The sequence below is a fragment of the Heterodontus francisci genome, chromosome 2 (assembly GCF_036365525.1).
Source record: "Heterodontus francisci isolate sHetFra1 chromosome 2, sHetFra1.hap1, whole genome shotgun sequence".
Taxonomy (NCBI): Eukaryota; Metazoa; Chordata; class Chondrichthyes; order Heterodontiformes; family Heterodontidae; genus Heterodontus; species Heterodontus francisci.
The window spans coordinates 10,007,567-10,029,295 of NC_090372.1; the positions used below are offsets into that span (position 1 = coordinate 10,007,567).

Here is a 21,729-nt window from a genome sequence, read left to right on the forward strand (position 1 = left end):
AAAACAATTTATCATCACCATTACTGGTTAATAAATGGAGGTCAAATTCGAGATTTGTTGTAATAGATGCGAAGAATATGCAGTACAAGCTTTACGCAGATCCCAAATGAAAACAAATGTTGCATTAATATTGTGGGGAGAAAGAACTCTTCCTAGCAATTAGTGATATAGAAGAACACACAATGTCTCTTGTGGTGGCCAGTAGCTTGGCAGTAAGAATATCCTCATTCAAGAATCTTAACAGATAACTTAATAAAACCTGATCAATGATCAAGTTTCCCCTTTCTTGGATTTTCCCAAGAAAGCCATTGGACTTCACAGCAGGTCCTGGAAGCACAGAATCCTACAGCAGCGAAGGTGGCCATTCTGCCAGTCGGGCATGTGTTGGCTCTTTGAAAGAGCTATCCAATAAGTCCCACCAGCCCCCTGCTCTTTCCCCATAGCCCTGCTTAATAGTCCTCTTCAAGTACATGTCCAATTGCCTTTTGAAAGCTCCCTATGTAATCTGCTTCCACCACCCTTTCAGGTAGTATGAATTAACCCCCTGTGCAAAATCATTTCTCCTCATTTCCTCTCCAGTCCTTTTGCCAATTGTTTTAAATCTATGATCCCTGGTCGCTGACTACTTGCTGGAGGAACCAGTTTTGTCTTACTATCATCCCCCCCACCCCACTGACATCCCCATTATTTTGAAGAAAGCAAAATTTACATTTATATAGCACAATCTCAAGCCACCCCCAAAGCACTTTACAGCCAATGATGCACTTTTGAAGTGCCGTCACTGTTTGCTGCCCTGTTTCTTACATTACAATTTGTGCACAGCAAGCTCCCAAAAAACAATGTGATTATAACCAGATAATTTTTTTTTTAAAAGTAGGATTGATTGAGGGATAAATATTGGCCAAGGCACTGGGAATAACTCCGCTTCTCTTCTTCCAAATAGTCCCATGGGGTCTTTTTTGTCCAGGGAGTGCAGATGGAAACTGGGTTTAACGTCCCATCCAAAAGATGGCACCTCAAACAGTGCAGCACTCCTTCAGTGTTGCACTGTGAGCATCAGCCTAGAGATTTGCGCTCAAGTCTCTGATATGAGACTAGAACCCACAGCCTTCTGACTCAGAGCCTAGAGTATCTCTGCTCAGTCTCCCATTCACCTTCTCTGTCCCAAGGAGAACAATTCCCACAGATGGAGTGTTCTAAAGCAGTGAGGGTGCCACTCTACTGAACACAGACAAAGCCTCACTGCCTGACCAATATAGGTAACTTTGAACAGCAGGCACATCAGGTCATCGTGTTTGGCGACTGGACTTTGAAAAATAAATGAAATCGTGTGAAGCACTTTGCGATATTTTGACATGAAAAGGCATGACTGCAAGTGCTATTTTATAATCCAACGAAGGCTCACCCACCAGATCATCAGCAGTATAACCACTAGTCCCAAAATGTGTTCAATACACATTAGCTCGGTTTATACATTCAAAAAAGGCGAACATAATGGCCATGGACTGGATTGTTGAATTTATACATATGTATTTATATGAAAATAAAAATATATTTTATAAAGCCTGTAGGAGGTGCTTTTGCCAGATTAACAAAGGATAAGTTCACTGTCAGGTCATATCCTGAAGTATATCCTTATAGAATTTGTGAAACTATAGTAACAAACCTCTCCCACTGGAGGACACTTTAACATATGTACAGCTCACTTTCACCCCCTTGGGGCAGATTCCCAGAACTGCAACAGAGGCAGTACTGAGTAGGCAGTCGTGCATATTGCCTGAGAATCTGACACTAGCATATCACATTAACCTCCTGCCTTCAGCAAAACAAATATCCTCCCACACATCATGGTGCATTAAAAAATGTTTTTGTTACACCTCCCTTTAGAGTGGTCATACTTGCCTGTATCTAACCATGTTTTGATCTTTGCAGAAATGGCTAATAAATCTTGCATAGTACAGATGCATGACAGCATGTTCTTTCCCTCCAATGTATAAATCTACAGGCATCCAGAAGTCGGCTGGTGCCTTGTCAAAGGGCCTTCAAAACAAGTGAATGACGCACAGTTAGCAACTATCTTCATGGCAGAGGCGTTATTTTATGCATGTATGCAGAATATTCAATCCTTAGTCAAGGAAGGTTTTTTAAAAATATACATTTCCCCACTGTCAACTTTCTGGAATAATTGGTTGCCAAGCAACCAAATAAGAACTTGTAACATACATCAGGATACTGATACTGCCTTTAAGTGGGTACTTAATTACAGCCACACGGATAAAAGGAGGCATTTTATCACCTTACCATAAACCTCAAAGTGATTTCAAGTTGTAAAGCATTCTCCCTCCATCCCATACACAAGCGAATTAGTCCAAACCCTTCCCCAATCCAGTTCACAGGATGAATTTCACCACCAACCCCAACTTCAGTATACAAAGGTGAATTATCCCACCTTCCTTTAAATTGAATTGGAATTTCCCAAAGAGATGCAATGTTGTCATTAATGTGGCACAATAAAATTTAATTAAATGATAAATTTGTGGGTGCAAAAAAAAAAGCCCAACATAAAGATAAGAAAACACTGGAGAAATCTCAAGAGGTCTACAAAAGGGTGGATGTTATGCTACGGTTGCGTAGAACGCTGGCTAGACTGCATCTGGAGTACTGCATTCAGTTCTGGGCAGCACACCCAAGGAGCTAAAAAAGGTTAAATTAAAAAGACAGGTTGCATAGAAAGGCTTGTATTCCCTTGAGTATAGATCATTGGATGGCCTACTTGTGGTGTTTAAGATGATTAAAGGATTTGATTGGGTAGATGGGTAGATTTGGGGGGGGAGAAATGGGGGAAGAAACTAGTTCCTCTGGTGTGGGTGGTCCAGAACAAGAGGGCATAACCATAAAATTAGAGCTAGGCTGTTCAAGGGCGATGTCAGGAAGCATTTCTTCACAAAGTAGCGGAAATCGCTCTTTCAAAAAGTTGTTGAGGCTGGGGGTCAATTGGAAACTTCAAAAAAGAGAGAGAGGGTGATAGATTTTTGTTTGGCAAGGCTATTAAGGGATATGGAACCAAGGTGTTTAAATAAAGTTAAAATAGAGGTCAGACATGATCTAACTGAATGGCAAACCAGGCTAGACGGGCTAAATGGCCTACTCCTGTTCCCATTTAAATGCAGGCGAAGTTACGTCCAGCCTAACAGAGGAAAAAGGACAGAAAATAAATAATTAAAAAAAAATCTAAGAACAGGCATTTTCAAACTTACTTTTTACTATTGTGTGGGTCGGTGTATCTGTAGTAATACCAAGCTGAATCCACAAACGTATCCATGGTGTCAGTCTCTCGTTGGGCAGGGCCCTTACATCTGTACAGGAAGAGGCAAGTTACAAATTCTGTGATTTCCAGTACTGAACAGTTTAGTGATTAAACCACACTACAAACATGGAACACTGCTGACTGAATTAAGCAACATAAACTAGCTTTACTGTTCTAAACACCATTAGCAAGCAGCAACTTTGCCCAACAAAAGGACAGGACCATTCCTTTTCAAACAGAGGAAACTACTTAAGAGACAGAATGATCTGCAACCAGGATCCTTCATTTGCCACCCATCACACACAAATCCTGGATGTGCCTGTTAATCAACTGTACCCTGAGAAAGCATCAAACAGATGCATAACAGCATGTTCTTTCCCTCCAATGTACGAATCTACAAGCATCCAGAAGTCCGCTGGTGCCTTGTCAAAGGGCCTTCAAAACAAATGTATAAGGCCGTCACCAATAATTCCGATAGGGGATTCAAGAGAAACCTCTTTATCCAGAATGCTTAGAATGTGGAAATCACTACCACATGGAGTAGCTGAGGCGACGAACATTGATGCATTTAAGGGGAAGCTAGATAAACAGAAGGGAGAAATGAATAAAAGGGTATGTGGACAGGGTTAGAAGGAGGAGGGTGGGAGGAGGCTCGTGTGGAGCATAAACACTGGCATGCACCTATTGGGCCGAATGCTCCAATTCTGTGCTGTAAATACTGTGCAACATCAATAACGAGGAAGCTGACTGCTCACTTCTCCAGTGTAGACGGCTTTGCTCTTTGCGTTCCACAAAGATAAGGAACTGAATCAGCTGTGCTCTAGTAACTCCAGTCAGAAGGCACCTGGCCAATAGCCATAGTTGGCTTCAAAACACTTGGTTAGTGCAACAGGGATATCAGGAGTTTATTTTTAACCTTTGTTCTTACCACACAAGAATTTACAGAAACCAGACCAACTACACTCAAACCAGACCCAAGTAATACCCTAAAAGGGATCCAGGGCAGATGTCACCAGAACACATCCTCTGCACTGAAATGTCCCCCAGAGGTAGCTTTCAACCATGAGGTGTTCTGGATGGAGCACACGGAGGCAATTTACTGCAAGAACCTAGTATACAAGCTGCTCTATATTTTATGATTGAAATTTTGTGAAAAAAAATTCCTGTATCTTGGTATGAGCCACCCCTTGTTCTTCACTGGTGAATCTGTCTATTCCTGTTTAACTCTGCTTAGAATAATAGAATTTTACAGCACAAGAGGCTATTCAGCCCATCATACCTGTGCTGACTCTCAAAGTGCTATCTACAGCCCTATTCCCCTTTCATCTGTTAAATTTGTCTTTTTCAAATACTAATCTGCAAATCCTTTTAAAAGTTGGCACTGTTTCTGCTGGGGGCCTTCTATGTGCTACAAAAAAACGAATGACTTGTTTTGTTCTTTTGGTGATGATCTTAAGTTTATACCCTTTATTTACTGAATCACCAACCAGTGGAAATAGATTACCCCTCCCCCCCCCGCCGATTTACCTCATCAACACCCAACACCATTGGGCACTTCTAGCAGATATTCTGCACAGCAACTTAACAACTGCACTCACTTTTCCATCCCCAAAATAAATATAATCCAGAGGCTGATGTTATGACTTTGGTGCATCAAAAGTCTATTCTTGTTCCAGTGATGCCTGTCCTTTAGTCAGTGCTGTGAGAATATTATGGCAGAAACTAAATGCATTTTGCGTCAGCATGCTACGAAGGCAGTGATGCCATGGAGATCAGGACCTTCCTCAGATTCAGTTGCCAACTAGCTGCTTTGATATCCGAGCGTAAAAGTTAGACAATATACCTGCTGACATAAAGTAACATCTTTATCAGTGAACAAGAATAAAGCTACCACAGTATTGTCCAGGAGGCACTGAAATACACTGGAATTCTTTCTGTTGCTGACCATATTGTCCCAGCTATACAGCAAAGTCACTACAGACTGATCAAGTCACTTTCCCATGCTTGGCTGGGAAAACAGTAGAAAGTGATCAATTCACAGACTGGAATTTATTGTAATTTACAATTTAACATGCTTATCACATCAGTTATCTCCTCTTTAAACCATTTCCTTTTCTCATTAGAAACTATTAAAAACTAGTTACACTAGGACGTTGACCTAAAACATCAATCTGTGCATCACTTCCCAGATGCTGCATGTTTCCAACATATTTGGTTTTTATTTCAAAAACTACTGGAGCAGTTTTGGAGGTAAATAATTAAGCAACTAAGGATAGTTAACTTACTTAGGACAGGTACAGTTGAGCCACTCGGAGGCTGCAGTTAGTGGAGAAAGCCCTTTGGCTGGAAATGACTTGATCTTGGGTAAAAGCACAGGTAGGGCTTCATAAGGGACAGGTACAGTGCCACAAGACTGACAATGGACGACGGGAATAGGCGTGCCCCAGTAACGCTGCCGGGATATCAACCAGTCACGCATTTTCGGGCTCGTAAGGTAGCCACCAATTCCAAGGTCTTTTGCATGTTTCAAGATGGCCTGAGTTGCAGACTGTTTATCAAGTCCTGTGAACTGAAAAGTTAGCCAAGATTTTTGATAAATACTTTAAGTAATAATTTGCTACTAGTAAGCAAGTTCTAATTAGCATGTTTTTTCTAACTTTTGACAAAGTCTTGGTGTGGTACAGTTCTGGTCACCACAGTACAGGAAGGACATAATTAAGAGTACAGAGGAGATTTACAAGAATGTTGCCAGGGCTTGAAAGTTGCAGCTATGAGGAAAGATTGAATAGGCTAGGGTTGTTTTCCCTGGAACTGAGGAGTGACTTAATTGAGTTGTACAAAATTATGAGCGGCCTAGAGTAGACAGGAAGGACCTGTTTCCCATAGCGGAGAGGTCAATTACCAGGGCCCACAGATTTAAGGTGATTAGTAGAAGGATTGGAGGGGACATCAGGAAAAACTTTTTTACCCAGAGGGTGGTGGGTGTCTGGAATTCGCTGCCTAGATCGGAGGCAGAAACCCTCAACTCATTTAAAAGGTACCCAGACCTGCACCTGAAATGCTGTAACCTGCAAGGCTATGAACCAGGTGCTGGTAGGTGGGATTAGAAAGGGCGGCTAGTTTGTTTTTAAAGCTGGTGCAGACACGATGGGCTGAATGGCCTCTTTCTGTGCCATAATTGTCTATGGCCCTATTTTAATGTTAAACCATTTCCCAGTTCACTGAAGCTTCAGTCCTTGTTCTAAGATATTAATGATCTTTTAGAACAGTCCATTTCTCAAAAGTGTATAGATATTTATTAAAAACAATCGATTGCTGTTGCAAGTAGATATCCCCTTTTTCTTCCTAAACTTCAAAAGATTACCAAAATGTTTTAATGGCCCTGGCTTTGTAGTAATGAGGGTGAATGGTGACTGTTTCGGCATTTGCCATCATTATTCCTCTGAAAACGACAGCAACATTTGGAGCGCACAAATGCTCAGTTAAATGCAGAAATCCGGGAGTTGCAGTCAGTGATTCTATGCTTCTCCAGATGGTGCGCTGTTGAGATCTCCCAGAAGACAAGCAATTAGAAATCACTGAACTGACAAGAATTTCCACTCTTTCGCTTAGTCTCGCTGTAAAAACTCTTAAAGTTACACCTTGTTCAATGAGGTGCAACTCAGTTTTTAACGGTGTACTAAGTTCATAATTCATCTAAACACCTTTACTGATCCAGAAAGAGAAATTTTATATTTGATGAATGCCAAATTTCTTCACTATGATGAGAAATTTCATATATTCTTAAACATTTTTTTTTTAAAGTTTTTTGTAATAATTTAACTTTAATCTAAATCCCAGGTCTATGTCACATTTATTTCACTAGCTGTAAAATATAAAATCAGAAGTGAAAGCATTCTGTGGTTTTCATTTCCTGGTTCGCTATCCGAGAATACTTCAATGTGATTGTCTGCTTATCATACTTGATGACATCACTGCTGCTGGACGCCTGGAGATCTCCTTGATTTGGTGCCAGATTCAAACTGATGTTGGGAAAGGGGAAATCCACACCAGAGAGATTGTTAGATCTTTGAGGGCAGCGGCGAGCGCAATTGCTTCATCGCTGACTGCAAAATCTGGGCCAATACTTCAGTTTCTGATCCAGATGTCTGCACAGTGATTAATATGCTCATTAACTCACTCAAATGTCACTCAAACAGATGTAAGCTCAGAAATCTTTCTGGCCTAAGGAGCCAAAACTTAACATACAGGAATGCATGACCAATCCAGAAGTCTGCCATCAACATTAATAGTACAACATCAAACACTGAAGATTATGGACATAACTTACTTTGTAAAGCTAGTTTGCTTAACGATTTTAAAGTAGGTGACAGAGATTCCTTTTGTTTTCAGTCTGAGTAACCAATCAGTATGAGAAGGTGAGTATGCAGTAGAGTGTTTCTGCGAGCACCTTGCACCAGAAGATGGAAACTGGAGGCCAACATTCCCAGCATTCACTAGTCCTAAGTGCCCAACCCACAGCTCCAGCAGCCATATCACTAACCTCGTCACAATCCTGTAACTGCTCGGTGCCGTCAGGTAGGGTTTTGAAAACTTCTCGCCATTCCAGACCCAACTTTTTTGCAACTTTTGCATCTTCCGGATGAATGCTGGGAATACCTTGGTTAACAGAGACAACACAGAAAGAAGGGAAGAATTATTGGGTAATGTTAAGCAACATTCTTGTTGCCTCAAAACTTAGCTCAATTTAAATAGTTTCCTTGTTCCTTGCTTTGAAGTGTGACACCCTTGCATCTTCTCTCCAGCTCCCCTCAGTGTAAATAAGGACCCTGTAGTAACTGGGCCTATGGCAACTTGCTACTGCACCTCAACAAACACTGATCTCGGCCAGCTTACAGGAGATGACGTAAGATGACTCTCATCCTCACTCCTCCGGTGCCAGGGAAAGGCCTCATTGTGTGGTTTCCCTTTGCGTACAGTAAGAACTCTGTCGCCAGCTGCATTCGGCACATGTACATGCTTTACTGCTGCAAACACACTCAGGACACACACTTACTTCATAAGTTTTCAGAGGGGCCAAGAAGGGCTGCCGGGGGTTCAAGAGTCATCTGATTTCTGTTTTGCCATCGTGCCCTCTATTCTTCTGTATTTGTTAACTTGGTAATAAATTATTTCTGCTGCTACATGTCAAATGAACTTTTCCATCTCCCTCCCACCCGCCTCCAAATGATAGTAGCATTTGAATAGCTGACGCAGCCTAAGGAAGTTAACACAGGAGTTCCCTGGAAGTGTGCCACCTGAACAACTACTTGCATTTATATAGCGCCTTTAACATAGTAAAAGGTCTCAAGACACTTCACAGGAATGCAATCAAACAAAATTTGACACTGAACCACATAAGGAGATATTAGGACAGGTGACCAAAAGCATGGTCAAAGAGGCAAGTTTTAAAGAGGGTCTTAAAAGGAGAGCGATGGAGGGATTTAGGGTGGGAATTCCAGAGCTTAGACAGCCATCACCCAGGCTTCTCTGCCGCTCCATTAACAGCTACTCCCCTCCCCCACCCCTGCCCCCCAGGGCCTCAGCACCCCGCACTCGATTGCCGTTACCCCTTCTTTATGCTTTGGGAGAGGAGCAAAAAGAAAGTGGCCGGAATTTTACAGTGGGCGGACGGGAGCCGGACTCCGACGTAAATGTCGGTGCCGAATCCGTATTTTACGGATCCCCAGGCTTTAATTGGCCCAAGTGGGACTTCCACCCACTTGAGGGAGGAGGTCCCACCTCAGTGAGCTGCCGGCCAATCAGCGGGCTGGCAGCTCTTAGGCTCAGCAGCACCACCAGGAGCGGTGGCCACTGCTGGGACTGCAGCTCAGCCGACCGAGGAGGATACCAAGGAACCGGTACTGAAGGTAAGTTCGGGTTGCCTCACCAGGGGAATCGGTCGTGCCCTGGTGAGGCTAGGGTGATCATTTGGGGGATGGAGGGCGTCTTGGATCCCGGGGTTGGGTTGGGAGGTGGAGGCGACCCTTAATCGGGTACCCTGTGCGGGCCACTCCTCACCCCCCACTGGACCTCCGTAAACTTGGTCGGAGGCTGAATCGCGGCGGTTAGGCCTCCCAGAGCCTGCCGCTCAATTTTACGCCGCCCCCCAAGCCACCATCCGACCCGCTGGGGCGGCGCAAAATTCCGACCAGTGTGTGAGATGCAAAACAGAAATAAAGAAAAATCAAAAAATGCTTTTGTTAGCAAGATAGGCATTTATTTTTTGTACAACGCCATGAATCATCAACTAGGAAGGTTTATTAAAAAAAAAAGAGAAAGCAAATTGCAAAATTGGTACAGTTCATTGAAGACATTCACAGATATTAAGAGACTGTCCACACAATAAGGTAAAGCAATCTCCAATTTCCACCTCCCACCAAACAGGATAAAGAAAAACAGGAATGGCCTCCTTACCTATGACTGTGTCTAAATGACCTTCAAACTCTTTCTTGGCTGAAATGACAAGAGGAATCTCCTGACTATTTAAAAGGTTTACACCAGTCACTGGTGTCTGGCAGTCTGGAAAGCAATCAATAATGAAATCATGGTTAGGCTCTTAATAGATCATTTTCTTTTCAAATATTGTGCAGGCTCTTTTCCATGAGTGGACCTCATCACTTACAACAAGAAGTGCAGTTTTTTTTTTAATGAGCTTTGCCCTAACAGACCAAGACAATTCAGGTCCAACAATAATGATATTTCCATTTATATAGAAAATGTCATACTGAAAGATCATAAACACCTACACACAACAAATTACTTTTTGAACTACATGGCTTATATGCAGCAGAAGAAGAAAAATAAAAGACAGATGAGACACAAATAGAGAGAGAAAGCAAAGAGCAAAAGAAAGGGTGAACGATATAGGAATGAGTTACTAAAACAAGACAATCAATCAATCAGTAGATAAAGAAATGAAGAATGAGTGTGAGTGAAAGCTGTGCAGGGTTCATGTCCAACTCCAGGACCTGAGCAAATAATCAAGGCGTACACAGACTGCAATATGAACGGTGTTCCACATTTCTGTTGCCGCGGAATCAGATGGGAACCAGAGTTTCCATGGAATTTTAAAAACACAGTGAGTTGCACATCTTGATCAACAGCCTTCCCTCAGCCAACACCATCAAAAAACAATTTATTAGTCATTCATTTCATTTTGGAACGTTGCTATGTGAAAGGTGGTTGTCCCATTCATCTATACAGCAATGCACTTCAAAGCTGCATGTGAAGCATAGGACCAGAACCATTTACAGCACAGGAGGATGCCATTCAGCCCATCGAATCTATGTTGACTCTCACTGGAGCAATCCAGTCAGTCCCACTCTCCTGCTTGAACCCTATAGGCCTGCAAGTTTATTTCCTGTAAGTGTTCATCCAATTTCCTTTTGAAATCATTGATTGTCTCTGCTTTCTCCCCCATTATGGGCAGCGAGTTCCAGGTCATCACCACTTGCTGCGTAAAAAAGTACTTCCTCATAGTCCCGTTGCATCTCTTGCCCAAAACCTTCAACCTGTGTCCCTTAGTCCTTGTACCATCAATTAATGGGAATATGTTTCCTTGGCTAACTTATCTAAACCTGTCATAATCTTGTACACCTCTATCAAATCTCCCCTCAATCTCCCTTGCTCCAAGGAGAACAACTGCAACTTTTCCAACCTAATCTTGTAACTAAAATTCCCCATCCCTGGAGTCTTTCTGGTAAATCTCCTCTGCACCCTCTCAAGGACCCTTTCTAAAGTGTGGTGATCAGAATTGGATGCAATACTCTAGTTGGGGCCTAACCAGAGCTTTATAAAGGTGCAGCATAACTTCCCTGCTTTTGTACTCAATGCCTCTATTTACGAAGCCCAAGATCCCGTATGCTTTGCTAACTACTCTCTCAATATGCCCTGCCACCTTCAAAGATCGATGCACATGCACCCCCAGGTCCCCCTCTTCCTGCACACTCTTTCTATATTGCCTCACCCTATCCTTCTTCCAAAATGCATCACCTCACACATGTCTGCATTAAATTCTATCTGCCACTTGTCTGCCCGTTCCGCTATCCTATCTATGTTCTGTTGCAGGCGGTTCACATCATTCTCACTGTTTGCCACTCTTTCAAGTTTAGCGTCATCTGCAAATTTTGTAATTCTACTCTATATTCCAAAATCCAAGTCGTTTATAGAAAGCAAAAAAAGCAGTGGTCGTAGCACTGACCCTTGGGGAACACCACCGTCTACCATCCTCCGGTCTGAAAAACAGCCATTTACTACGATTCACTGTTTTCTGTCCTTAAGCCAATTTTTTTAATCCAATTGGATACTGACCCTCCTAGTCCCTGAGCCTCAATTTTGTTGACCGGCCTTTTACATGGTACTTTATCAAACGCTTTCTTAAAATCCGTATAAACAACATCCACTGCATTCCCTTCTTCAACCTCTGTTCTTCATTAAAATATTCAATTAGATTAGTCAAGCATGATCCGCCTTTTTCAAATCTGTGGCTATCCTTAATTAACTCAAACCTCCAAATTCCTGTTGATTTTTTCTGGATTATTGTTTCCAAAACCTTACCGACCACCTATGTTAAACTAACAGGCCTGTAGTTGCTAGGAATGTCCTTACACCTTCTCTGGAATAAGGGTGTCACGTTTGGCATTCTCCAATCCTCTGGCACCTACCCCGTATCATATAAGCACCTGGAATAAATCTGAGAATGTATACTGCTTAGGATCTGCTTTAATTTCAGTTACTCAAGATGTTGATTTAATGAATTTAGTATCACTCTCAGTCACTGGTATTGTATTAATATTTACTGGTTCATGTTTTGTAGGGTTGATAATCAATGAGTAACGAAATACCTACCTTCCCCCACCCATTCCACCATCATCCCCTATTCCCATGCTTAATTTAAAAAAACTTTCAATTACTTTTTAAACTTTGTTGCATTGTTCGCAATGCTCACTAAAAACCTCATATGATTCAGGTTCAAATAAAAAAAAAACTCTTGCCTAAATAGCTTTCCTGTCAGTACTACTAGAAGGCTCTCACGAATACTAATCATTTCTCAGTGAACTTTACTCACACTTTACCTCTCAACAACATGTATTCATATAGCACCTTTAACGTAGTAAAGCACCTCAAGGCATCATCACTCAAACACTGATACCAAGCCAAAGGGGAAGACATCAGCAGAGGTGACCAAATGCTTGGTCAAATAGATAAGTTCTAAACAGCAGCTTAAAAAGAGAGAGCGACAGAAAGAGAGACCAGCCAAGGGGTTTGAGGAGGGATATCCAGACCTTAAAGCTTAGTTGACTGAAAACACGGCCACCAATGATAGGGCGAAGGGAGTGGGGGGAGGGCGGGGATACACAAGAGGCCAGATTTGGAGGAATGCAGAACTCAAAGGGTTGTAGGACTGCAGATTACAGGAAGGACAAGGCCATGGAGGGATTTGAACATGAGGATAGGAATTTTAAAATTGACGCATTGGTTGACATGTTGATTCCAATTTTTTCTCCTTAACCCTTCTCTCCTGAAGATGGCACAGTCCCACAAGCCACACCAGCAGCAGCCCTCTAATACATCAAAGTGGCTATACTTCAGCAGCAAATGTTGGCAAGTGGCTGGACGGTGCAGTTCAGCTTGATTCTGGCCACACACAAATATCCAGAAGGAACAACAGGACAGAAATGGCCAGAGGTTCCCATTCCTAGTCCAGAAATGCTGTGGCCAATTATAACACCTACTGTGTCCACAAGCGAGATTGGTAAATTCAGCAGGGCTGAAGATTGAAACTGGGGCCATAATATGGATAAATGGAAGGAATCATAATCAGATTCATCAAAATACCAGTAAAAATCCTGCAATCCAATGCAAACTATAAACCAGGTAAAAGAATACAGAGGGATAAGTGAGTGAAGGGACATGAATGATCAACAGTTTAGCTTGTTTATGCATATGTCAGGCGTTTTGCAGGATCACAGAACAGAAAAGACAGTGCTACATCGAGAATATTTACGAGCAAGTTACAATCTCCCAATCAGATAATGTTTTGACAGGATATTTCCGTGCAAGCCAATAGCAAATCACAGAAATGGAGAGCTGGCACTCAAAATAACTCAATCACAAGCGGAGAAACTTCAAAGGCAACGGAGCTAAAAAGGGGATAGTCTGAAAAAAATGCTTCCTATTGTGGTTAATTTTTTTCTCGCAGTCTGAAGAATGTTGCTGGTCCCTTGGAAAATGAACAAAGCTCAGCTGGTTGCTGGAAAATCACACCATCAGCACTGTGCCTTCTGATGATGGAGGAAAGGACATTCTTACATGCAGGCACTTCCTGATGAAGACAGAAAGGCTTGTGACAACTATTTCCTCCTGCTCCGTACTAAAAAAAAACACATTTTTGGAAATTAAATCCCATTGCAGGAAAATTGCTGCAATTGGAATTTCCTGTTCAAATACTATTGCTTGCCAAACTCCTCAGTGAGTGGTGTGCAGGTTCTTGTAACTACAACATTTCTCCACTCTGTCCAGACAAAAACGGACTCAATTGAAAGTAACTCCTCATCTACAAATTGAGGATATAACAAGAGGACAATGGAATGATAGTGTAAATAAACCACAAAATATTTCTGTATTGTTACCACAGAATATTCAGTATTACTGAAGTAGCAACTACCCATTATATACCTTCAGGTGACATGTAACCTATTTGCATCATCTCATCGACATGATTTATCACTTACTGTCCCCCATAAAGATTAGTGGGGAAAGAAAACAGTTTCAGCAATAAATAAAGGAAAACAGCCCTGTCCATGGTATACCTCAATCCAATTTATGCTCATGTATCTCACCAGTTCTCTATAATAATTCATGAAACACTCATACATTACATTTGAAAAGCACACAATTGAGCTGCTGCCACGGGAGCTAATGACAATATACAGTCCCAAAGAGTTAAGATCCCCCCCCCCCCACTGCGACTAGTGATTTCATGACGTTAGCTACTGAAGACACAAACTGAGGGTCAGGGAAACCAGGTGGGAAATCTTCACCATATAGTTTTCAGTGTCACTCATTGTGGTCTGCTTGCCCCTTTGGCCAGGACATGCATGTGTCTGGGAGGAATGGACTAATAAAGGGCAGAAGAAAAAATAAGACAACGTTAAACTATCGAAGAAGTGATTTTATTTGTAGGATCTGCCATCTGTGTTGATGGTCTCATCATCGCCAACCCACACATGAAAAAGCATATCTAATTCAGCCAAGGTGGTGGTGGAGATGCTACAGTTGGTCTGAGGGCCCTTGAGAGGGAGGAAAATTCCTCCAGGGTCTACTAGAGAGCACACAGATGTCGACAGGATCAAGCACAGCTAGGGTGACCCCATGGTTTTATCAGCCAGCCAAATCTAATGGTCAAGGCCAACACAAGATGAATAAATAATGACCACTTGGGTGAGTGTAGGAGGACCTGAACACAGCAAGGAGAAAACACCTTCAAAGAGGAAATGAAGAGTGAAAATATGCAACAAAAGGAAAATACATACCATAATGGAACAGTATAAACAAATGCTATTTTCCTATTTGCCACAGCAAACTCCACTTAACACATGGCTAAGGACAAATTAACTAAGAATAGCAAGCACTTAGAGTCCCCCTGGACTGTGCAGATGGTAAGCCTGTTTGCACAAGTGTAGAAAGGGAGATTAAGATGGTATAATATGGGAATTATTTTGGTTTCAACCACACAGGATTACAGCAATACACTATTTCTACACAGAAAACCAGTATTACTTTTGCTTGAAGTTAATGTAATTGATAACGGAAACAAAATGGAAGGAATCTGGGAATGGAACCCATCCGAACAACATCAAAAATCCTGGATTCCTTAAACCTGGAAGCTAATCCAAAAATCACATTTTGGGAAAATGGGGTGGGACAGTGGATTGGCACGTTGATCTCACACCTCTAAGGCTAGGGCTCCAATCCAGCCCATATGGATGGTTGCCCCTTTGCATTGACTGGTTGTCTCAAGTGGAGAGAGCAGCCCGAGAACAGTCCCTAGTGGAAGTGGGCGCAAAACAGAAAACCACTCCCATTTTGACATTTAGTGAGATTTTTAAAAAATGAAAATCTTACTCAAAGACTACAATGATAAGTGTTTTGGGAAAAGGAAATGCCACTGCAAGGTTGGGGTCAGTAACTTGTGCTAAAACAAATGCATTACTTGGGAAACACTACTCCAAAGGCATTTAACACGGAACAGGTCCTCACATTTGGATGACAGAAGTGTGCCAAAAGAAACAGGTGTATAACCCAATTGGTATACTTCCTCTGCGCATTGTCTCGGTACCAGTTTAGCAGTTAAGGGAAATGGAATATGTCTAACATTTCCCTAAACAATATAGAGAGAGGATACAGACACCAGATAAAGGAAAGGAAACCTCCTTCAGCAATGGGCTTATATCATCCGAGTTCCTGAATTCAAAAGAGACCAAGAAAGAAGATAAACAATAAAATTCACGCATTACTTGCATACTTCAGAGATATTTTTATGACCTTCAGATGTTGCGATGTAGCTTGTACACTGACCTTTGGCACCTCACCACCTACCATAAAAACTCAACAGGTTAGCCCGTACATTAGTTCGCTCCTACAGATTGTGAATACCTAATCTACCCAGACTCCCAACCAAATCTCAAAATTAGCCAAGAACAAAACTTACTTACAGATAGTGTTGCAAATGATTGCATATCCCCATTCCCTCCCTGCCAATTTTTTCTACTGCACTTCTAAAAACAGTAACTCATTGTAGGAGACAGCTCTGGGGTGCCAGCTCCGAGACCCTGCCAAAGTGGTAATTCCGTCTGTTGACATCAAGCATGGGATGACATTACATCTAAACCTGATCCGATTTTCATCCAAAGTTCACATAAACCACTTTCCAAAGGGAATTCTAGCTGGTTTCCCCCCGAACAGCCCCATTTTGAACGGAGGTGTTCTTGAGGTTGATTATAGAGCCTCCTCACCCACACACATGCACATTTTTTTTTTTATGTTCTTATTTTCTGTTGGAGATTTTCCACAAATTCTTACCTGTGTCAGGTACAAAACACTTTTGAAGAATGTCTCTCAGGTGACTGTTGCCATGCAGCAACCTGTGACTGGGTAGGATAGAAAGGTGGGATGCACCATAAACTGCATCCGGGTTGGAGGTATATGCGGGCAGCTTTTCACCAACGTGCTTTCCATTCACCTAGGGTAGAATGGATGCTCACATGCTTGAACAACACAATAACTAGAATTTCACAGCTACAGACTACATCTAAAATAAATGACATAAGCAAACAATTCTGTACGCAGTGGGAGGAGCGGTTATGAAGTTAGCACGCTGGATAGGTGACTGACCAGTTTTCCCAAGCTGTTCAGTTAACAGAGAAGAAAGCAGAGGTAATTTAAATGGTATTAGTACACAGATTGACACATGACAATTGTCCACTCACACAACATTAACTGAGAGGGTTTAGCTTGGAACAGACTCTCAGTGCAATTGGGGTTGTATTCTCAAGGTTTAAAATAAGTTTTTTGAAAGCACAAATTCATAAAATGTGGAGGCATGTGAAATTTTAACAAAACCATTTAGCAACAAATGTCATTACTTTTAAGTGTCCTTGCATTGAATCACAGAATAATAGAATGAAGAGGCCCTTCGGCCCATCGAGTCTGCACTGATGCATTAAAACACCTGCCCTGTCTACCTAATCCCATTTGCCAGCACTTGGCCCATAGCCTTGAATGTTATGATGTGCCAAGTGCTCATCCAGGTATTTTTTTTAAAGGATGTGAGGCAACCTGCCTCTACCACCCTCCCAGGCAGGGCATTCCAGACCCTCTGGGTAAAAAAGTTCTTCCTCAAATCCCCCTTAAACCTCCCACCCCTCACCTTAAACTTGTGACCCCTCGTAACTGACCCTTCAATTAAGGGGAACAGCTGCTCCCTATCCACCCTGTCCATGCCCCTCATAATCTTGTACACCTCGATCAGGTCACCCCTCAGTCTTCTCTGCTCCAGTGAAAACAACCCAAGCCTATCCAACCTCTCTTCATAGCTTAAATGTTCCATCCCAGGCAACATCCTGGTGAATCGCCTCTGCACCCCCTCCTGTGCAATCACATCCTTCCTATAATGTGGCGACCAGAATTGCACACAGTACTCCAGCTGTGGCCTTACCAAAATTCTGTACAACTCCAACACGACCTCCCTGCTTTTGTAATCTATGCCTCGATTGATAAAGGCAAGTGTCCCATATGCCTTTTTCACCACCCTATTAACCTGCCCTTCTGCCTTCAGAGATCTATGGACAAACACGCCAAGGTCCCTTTGTTCCTCGGAACATCCCAGTGTCAGGCCATTCATTGAATACTTCTGTCTCACATTACTCCTTCCAAAGTGTATCACCTCATAATTTTCAGCGTTAAATTCCATCTGCCACTTTTCTGCCCATTTGACCATCCCGTCTATATCTTCCTGTCACCTAAGACACTCCACCTCACTGTTAACCACTCGGTCAATCTTTGTGTCATCTGCGAACTTACTGATCCTACCCCCCACATAGTCATCTATGTCGTTTATATAAATGACAAACAATAGGGGACCCAGCACAGATCCCTGTGGTATGCCACTGGACACTGGCTTCCAGTCACTAAAACAGCCGTCTGTCATCACTCTGTCTCCTACAGCTAAGCCAATTTTGAATCCACCTTATCAAGTTACCTTGTATCCCCATGTGCATTTGCTTTCTTGATAAGTCTCCCATGTGGGACCTTGTCAAAGGCTTTGCTGAAATCCATGTAAACTACATCAACTGCACTACCCTCATCTACACACCTGGTCACATGCTCAGAAATTCAATCAAATTTGTTAGGCATGACCTCCCTCTGACAAAGCCATGCTGACTATTCCTAATCAAATTTTGCCTCTCCAAGTGGTGATAGATTCTCTCCTTCAGAATTTTCTCCAATAGTTTCCCTACCACTGACGTGAGACTCACTGGTCTGTAGTTCCCTGGCTTATCTCTACAACCTTTCTTAAATAGTGGGACCACATTAGCTGTTCTCCAGTCCTCTGGCACCTCCCCCCTTGGCCAGAGAAGAATTAAAAATTAGGGTCAGAGCCCCTGCAACCTCCACCCTCGCCTCCCACAGCATCCTGGGACACAAATCGTCCGGACCTGGAGATTTGTCCACTTTTGAGCCTTCCAAAACCTCCAATACCTTGTCACTCCCTATGACAATTTGCTCAAGAACCTCACAGTCTCTCTCTAAGTTCCCTATCTACATCCTCTTTCTCTTGGGTGAAGACAGATGTGAAGCATTCGTTCAACACCCTACCAATGTCCTCTGGCTCCACCCACAAATTTTCCCCTTGGTCCCTAATGGGTCCTACTCTTTCCCTGGTTATCCTCTTCCCATTGATATACTTATAGAATATCTTGGGATTTTCCCTACTTTTATCATTGGTTGAAATCTTTATTATAAAAAGTAAATGTCAAACAAGGTCAGATGTCCTGAAGTTGCCTGCACTTTATAAGAGTTAATAGTTCAGAGGTGGTGATATCTTGCCCCTTATTGAAGGCTCTCTACCTGGCTACACTTTCTACCAACTGCTCCATCTAAACTGCTATTCACAAATCACATGATTTCTACCATACTCCCGTGATATCTATTCTTCCCTCGAGCACCTCACACCTCTCCTTTAGAATTTGCCATCGTCTACCGGCCTCCCAAGCCTTACCCCCGAATTTCTTCCTGAAACAGACTCCCTCAGCCCCTGCACTGAGTGACACCTCATCCTTGGCAATTACAATCTCCTTCACTGCTCTCCTTGCTCTCTCAATTCACTACTCACCTGTCCTCTCAAATCATTTGCCTCCATTTAAACTCTTGTAGCCATACTTACAGCCACTCCTCAACTGCCATCCCCTGTAGCCTCTCGACTCATACCGTCTCGATTGTTGACAAAGCTGTGTACATCCATCTCCTTGTACCCCTCAATCCTAAAATCGCACAGCCCACTTTCTAACCACAGCAGAAAGAAAATAGCATTTAGCTGTTCCTGGTTGGTTCGCAAACATCATTAAACTCCAAGGCTCGGGGATTTTGCATCTGCAGTTGGCAGCCTGCGATTTTCCACCCATTTAGATGGGTGAGCAGAAAACTTCAGGCTGGCAAATGTTGGAAATCAAGGCCCGAATCGTCTAAATGTTTTACCTTCAATTCAAAGTCAAAGTAGCACCCAGTGCAAGCCCCAATCCAGTTTGCTTGCATTTCTTTGACACCATACCAATCAGGAAGATCATCCAGGGCATCCAGCAAAGACTGCAAAACATAAAAACTGTAGAATTAAAAGTTAAATCATACTCATTGACACAATTAATCAATCCAGCATCAATCACGCCTTAAATGTGTACACCCTGCTCAGGATGCTCACAGTATCTTAAAGCATCTCAGATTTGAATGACTGACAAGTAACCACGCTGATTTGCTTGTTCAATTATCAATAAACAAGTGGAAATAGCAACGAACCAGGAACCAGAAAACCCCCCACACAAAAATCAATTTGCTCAATTTCTATTCAAAGTTTACCAAACTGAAGCCAGCACTGGCCAGAACCTGAATAAAATCCATTGAAATATTTTAATTCCCATGTCCAATTTCTTTCATCAGCCTACCAACTACATGAATGTCAAAAATGAGCATGCAGATAACCTGAAAGCATTTGTTTGATAAAGACCCTGGCGGGAGGGGGGGTGATTGCTGGATTTGCTGAAGCTCTTGCCACAGTAACGGTGCTTGTGCGGTGCATGCCATCATCCAGGTGCAGAAATTCCAGGAAATTCTGCCATGAGCGACTGGTGCCATTACGTACGCAGCATCGCCAATTGCTGCGACTTTTGCGCTGCTCCTCACAGCCCTGCGCTGAAAGCGTTGAATAGCTAAATATCACAGCTCCGTCTCCCCCCCCCCATTAAAATCAATGCTGTGATCGTCACAGCCACTGAGACCATTACAGAACGACACCAGAGAGCTCAAAAGTCAGTAAGTATTCATTCACTCAGCATGTTGCCCGAGCACCACTTATTTTACTGACTTGTTCTAGGCATTTCAATTAAATCTTAAATCTCAATTAAGTAATAAAATGAGCGTTTTGAGAGTCAGGCATGTTCTGATATCTCCCGATAGCTCCCCATTAGACTTTACTCCAAAATGTCAGTTACTGAAAGTGTCTAATGACCTTTGTTATTCACAGATGCACATTACAACATTAGATCATTTCAACAGCCTGACCCTAGAAATCGCTGACAGTTAAACTTAACTTAGCACAAACATCCAATAATACTCCTATCATAAGAAAGAAGCATAGTAGCACTAAGTGTATGAGCCAACTCAGGAGAACAGTGCTGCCCTTGCAACCTCAAACAAAATCCTAAAAAGCCATTTATTTAGTCTTTGCTGAATTCAACAAAAAACATTCACATCACAACTTATCAGTCCTTGTTGGTTTAAAATACCAAGACTTTAGTGAACAAAATCCAGCAACCTGGAAAACCAGGGATGACTGCAAGTGATCGTTTGCTCCTGAGTTTACTTTTGCCAGTTCTTGAATGATCCAGTAGAATGTGAACTTCACTTTAAATAAGTAGTTGGTACGAAATAGATTTACAGAACTTTGCAACGATATAACAAAACCCATTTGTTATTGAGCTCCCTCTTCTTGTAAATCATTTCTCTAGTGTGCTGTTTTCGATATCTATCATATAACCAGCACAAGGCAGGCAGCAGGCACATGCTACAAGCAGACCATCCAATTACCAATGACTTGTGGAAAAATATTTGGGTGAAGGACTAAAGTGGTTTGTCATATCATAGAATCATAGTATACTGCAGCACAGGAGGCTACTTGGCCCATCCAGTCTGTGCTGGCTCTTTCAAAGAGCAACCCAGTTAACCCCACTTCCCAGTTCTTTCCCCGTATCCCTGCAAACATTTTGCCTTCACGTATCTATCCAATTCCCTTTTAAAGGCTATGATTGAACCTGTATCCACCCCCCTATCAAACAGTCTGTTCCAAATCCTAACCGCTCGTTGCATAAAGAGTAGCCTCGGGTTCTTTTACCAATCACCTTAAATCTATGCCCTTGCATAATCGACCCTCCAGCCATTGGAAACAGTTTCTCTTTATTTACTCTAAGCGCTTCATTATTTTATTTTAAACACACCTATCAAATTTCCTCAGCCTTCGCTGCTCTAAGAGCAACCACAATTTCTTCAGTCTATGCATGTAACTGTAATCTCTGGAAAAACTCTTCTGTACCCTCTCCAGAGCCTTTACA

At 42.4% G+C, this 21,729-nt stretch overlaps 1 protein-coding gene across 5 annotated transcripts in view; it reads right to left on the minus strand.

Moving 5' to 3' along the window:
* The window catches only part of lars2 (leucyl-tRNA synthetase 2, mitochondrial), a 100,379-nt gene that overhangs the window by 35,392 nt on the left and 43,258 nt on the right, over window positions 1–21,729 (minus strand). For all 5 annotated transcript variants that reach the window (XM_068054390.1, XM_068054373.1, XM_068054368.1 and 2 more), the window contains 7 exons: window positions 19,607–19,714; window positions 16,433–16,592; window positions 9,764–9,868; window positions 7,851–7,966; window positions 5,593–5,876; window positions 3,258–3,356; window positions 1,903–2,040 (listed from right to left, as the gene is read on the minus strand). In XM_068054390.1, coding sequence (XP_067910491.1) covers window positions 1,903–2,040; window positions 3,258–3,356; window positions 5,593–5,876; window positions 7,851–7,966; window positions 9,764–9,868; window positions 16,433–16,592; window positions 19,607–19,714 — 1,010 coding nt within the window. The remainder of the gene's footprint in view (window positions 1–1,902; window positions 2,041–3,257; window positions 3,357–5,592; window positions 5,877–7,850; window positions 7,967–9,763; window positions 9,869–16,432; window positions 16,593–19,606; window positions 19,715–21,729) is intronic.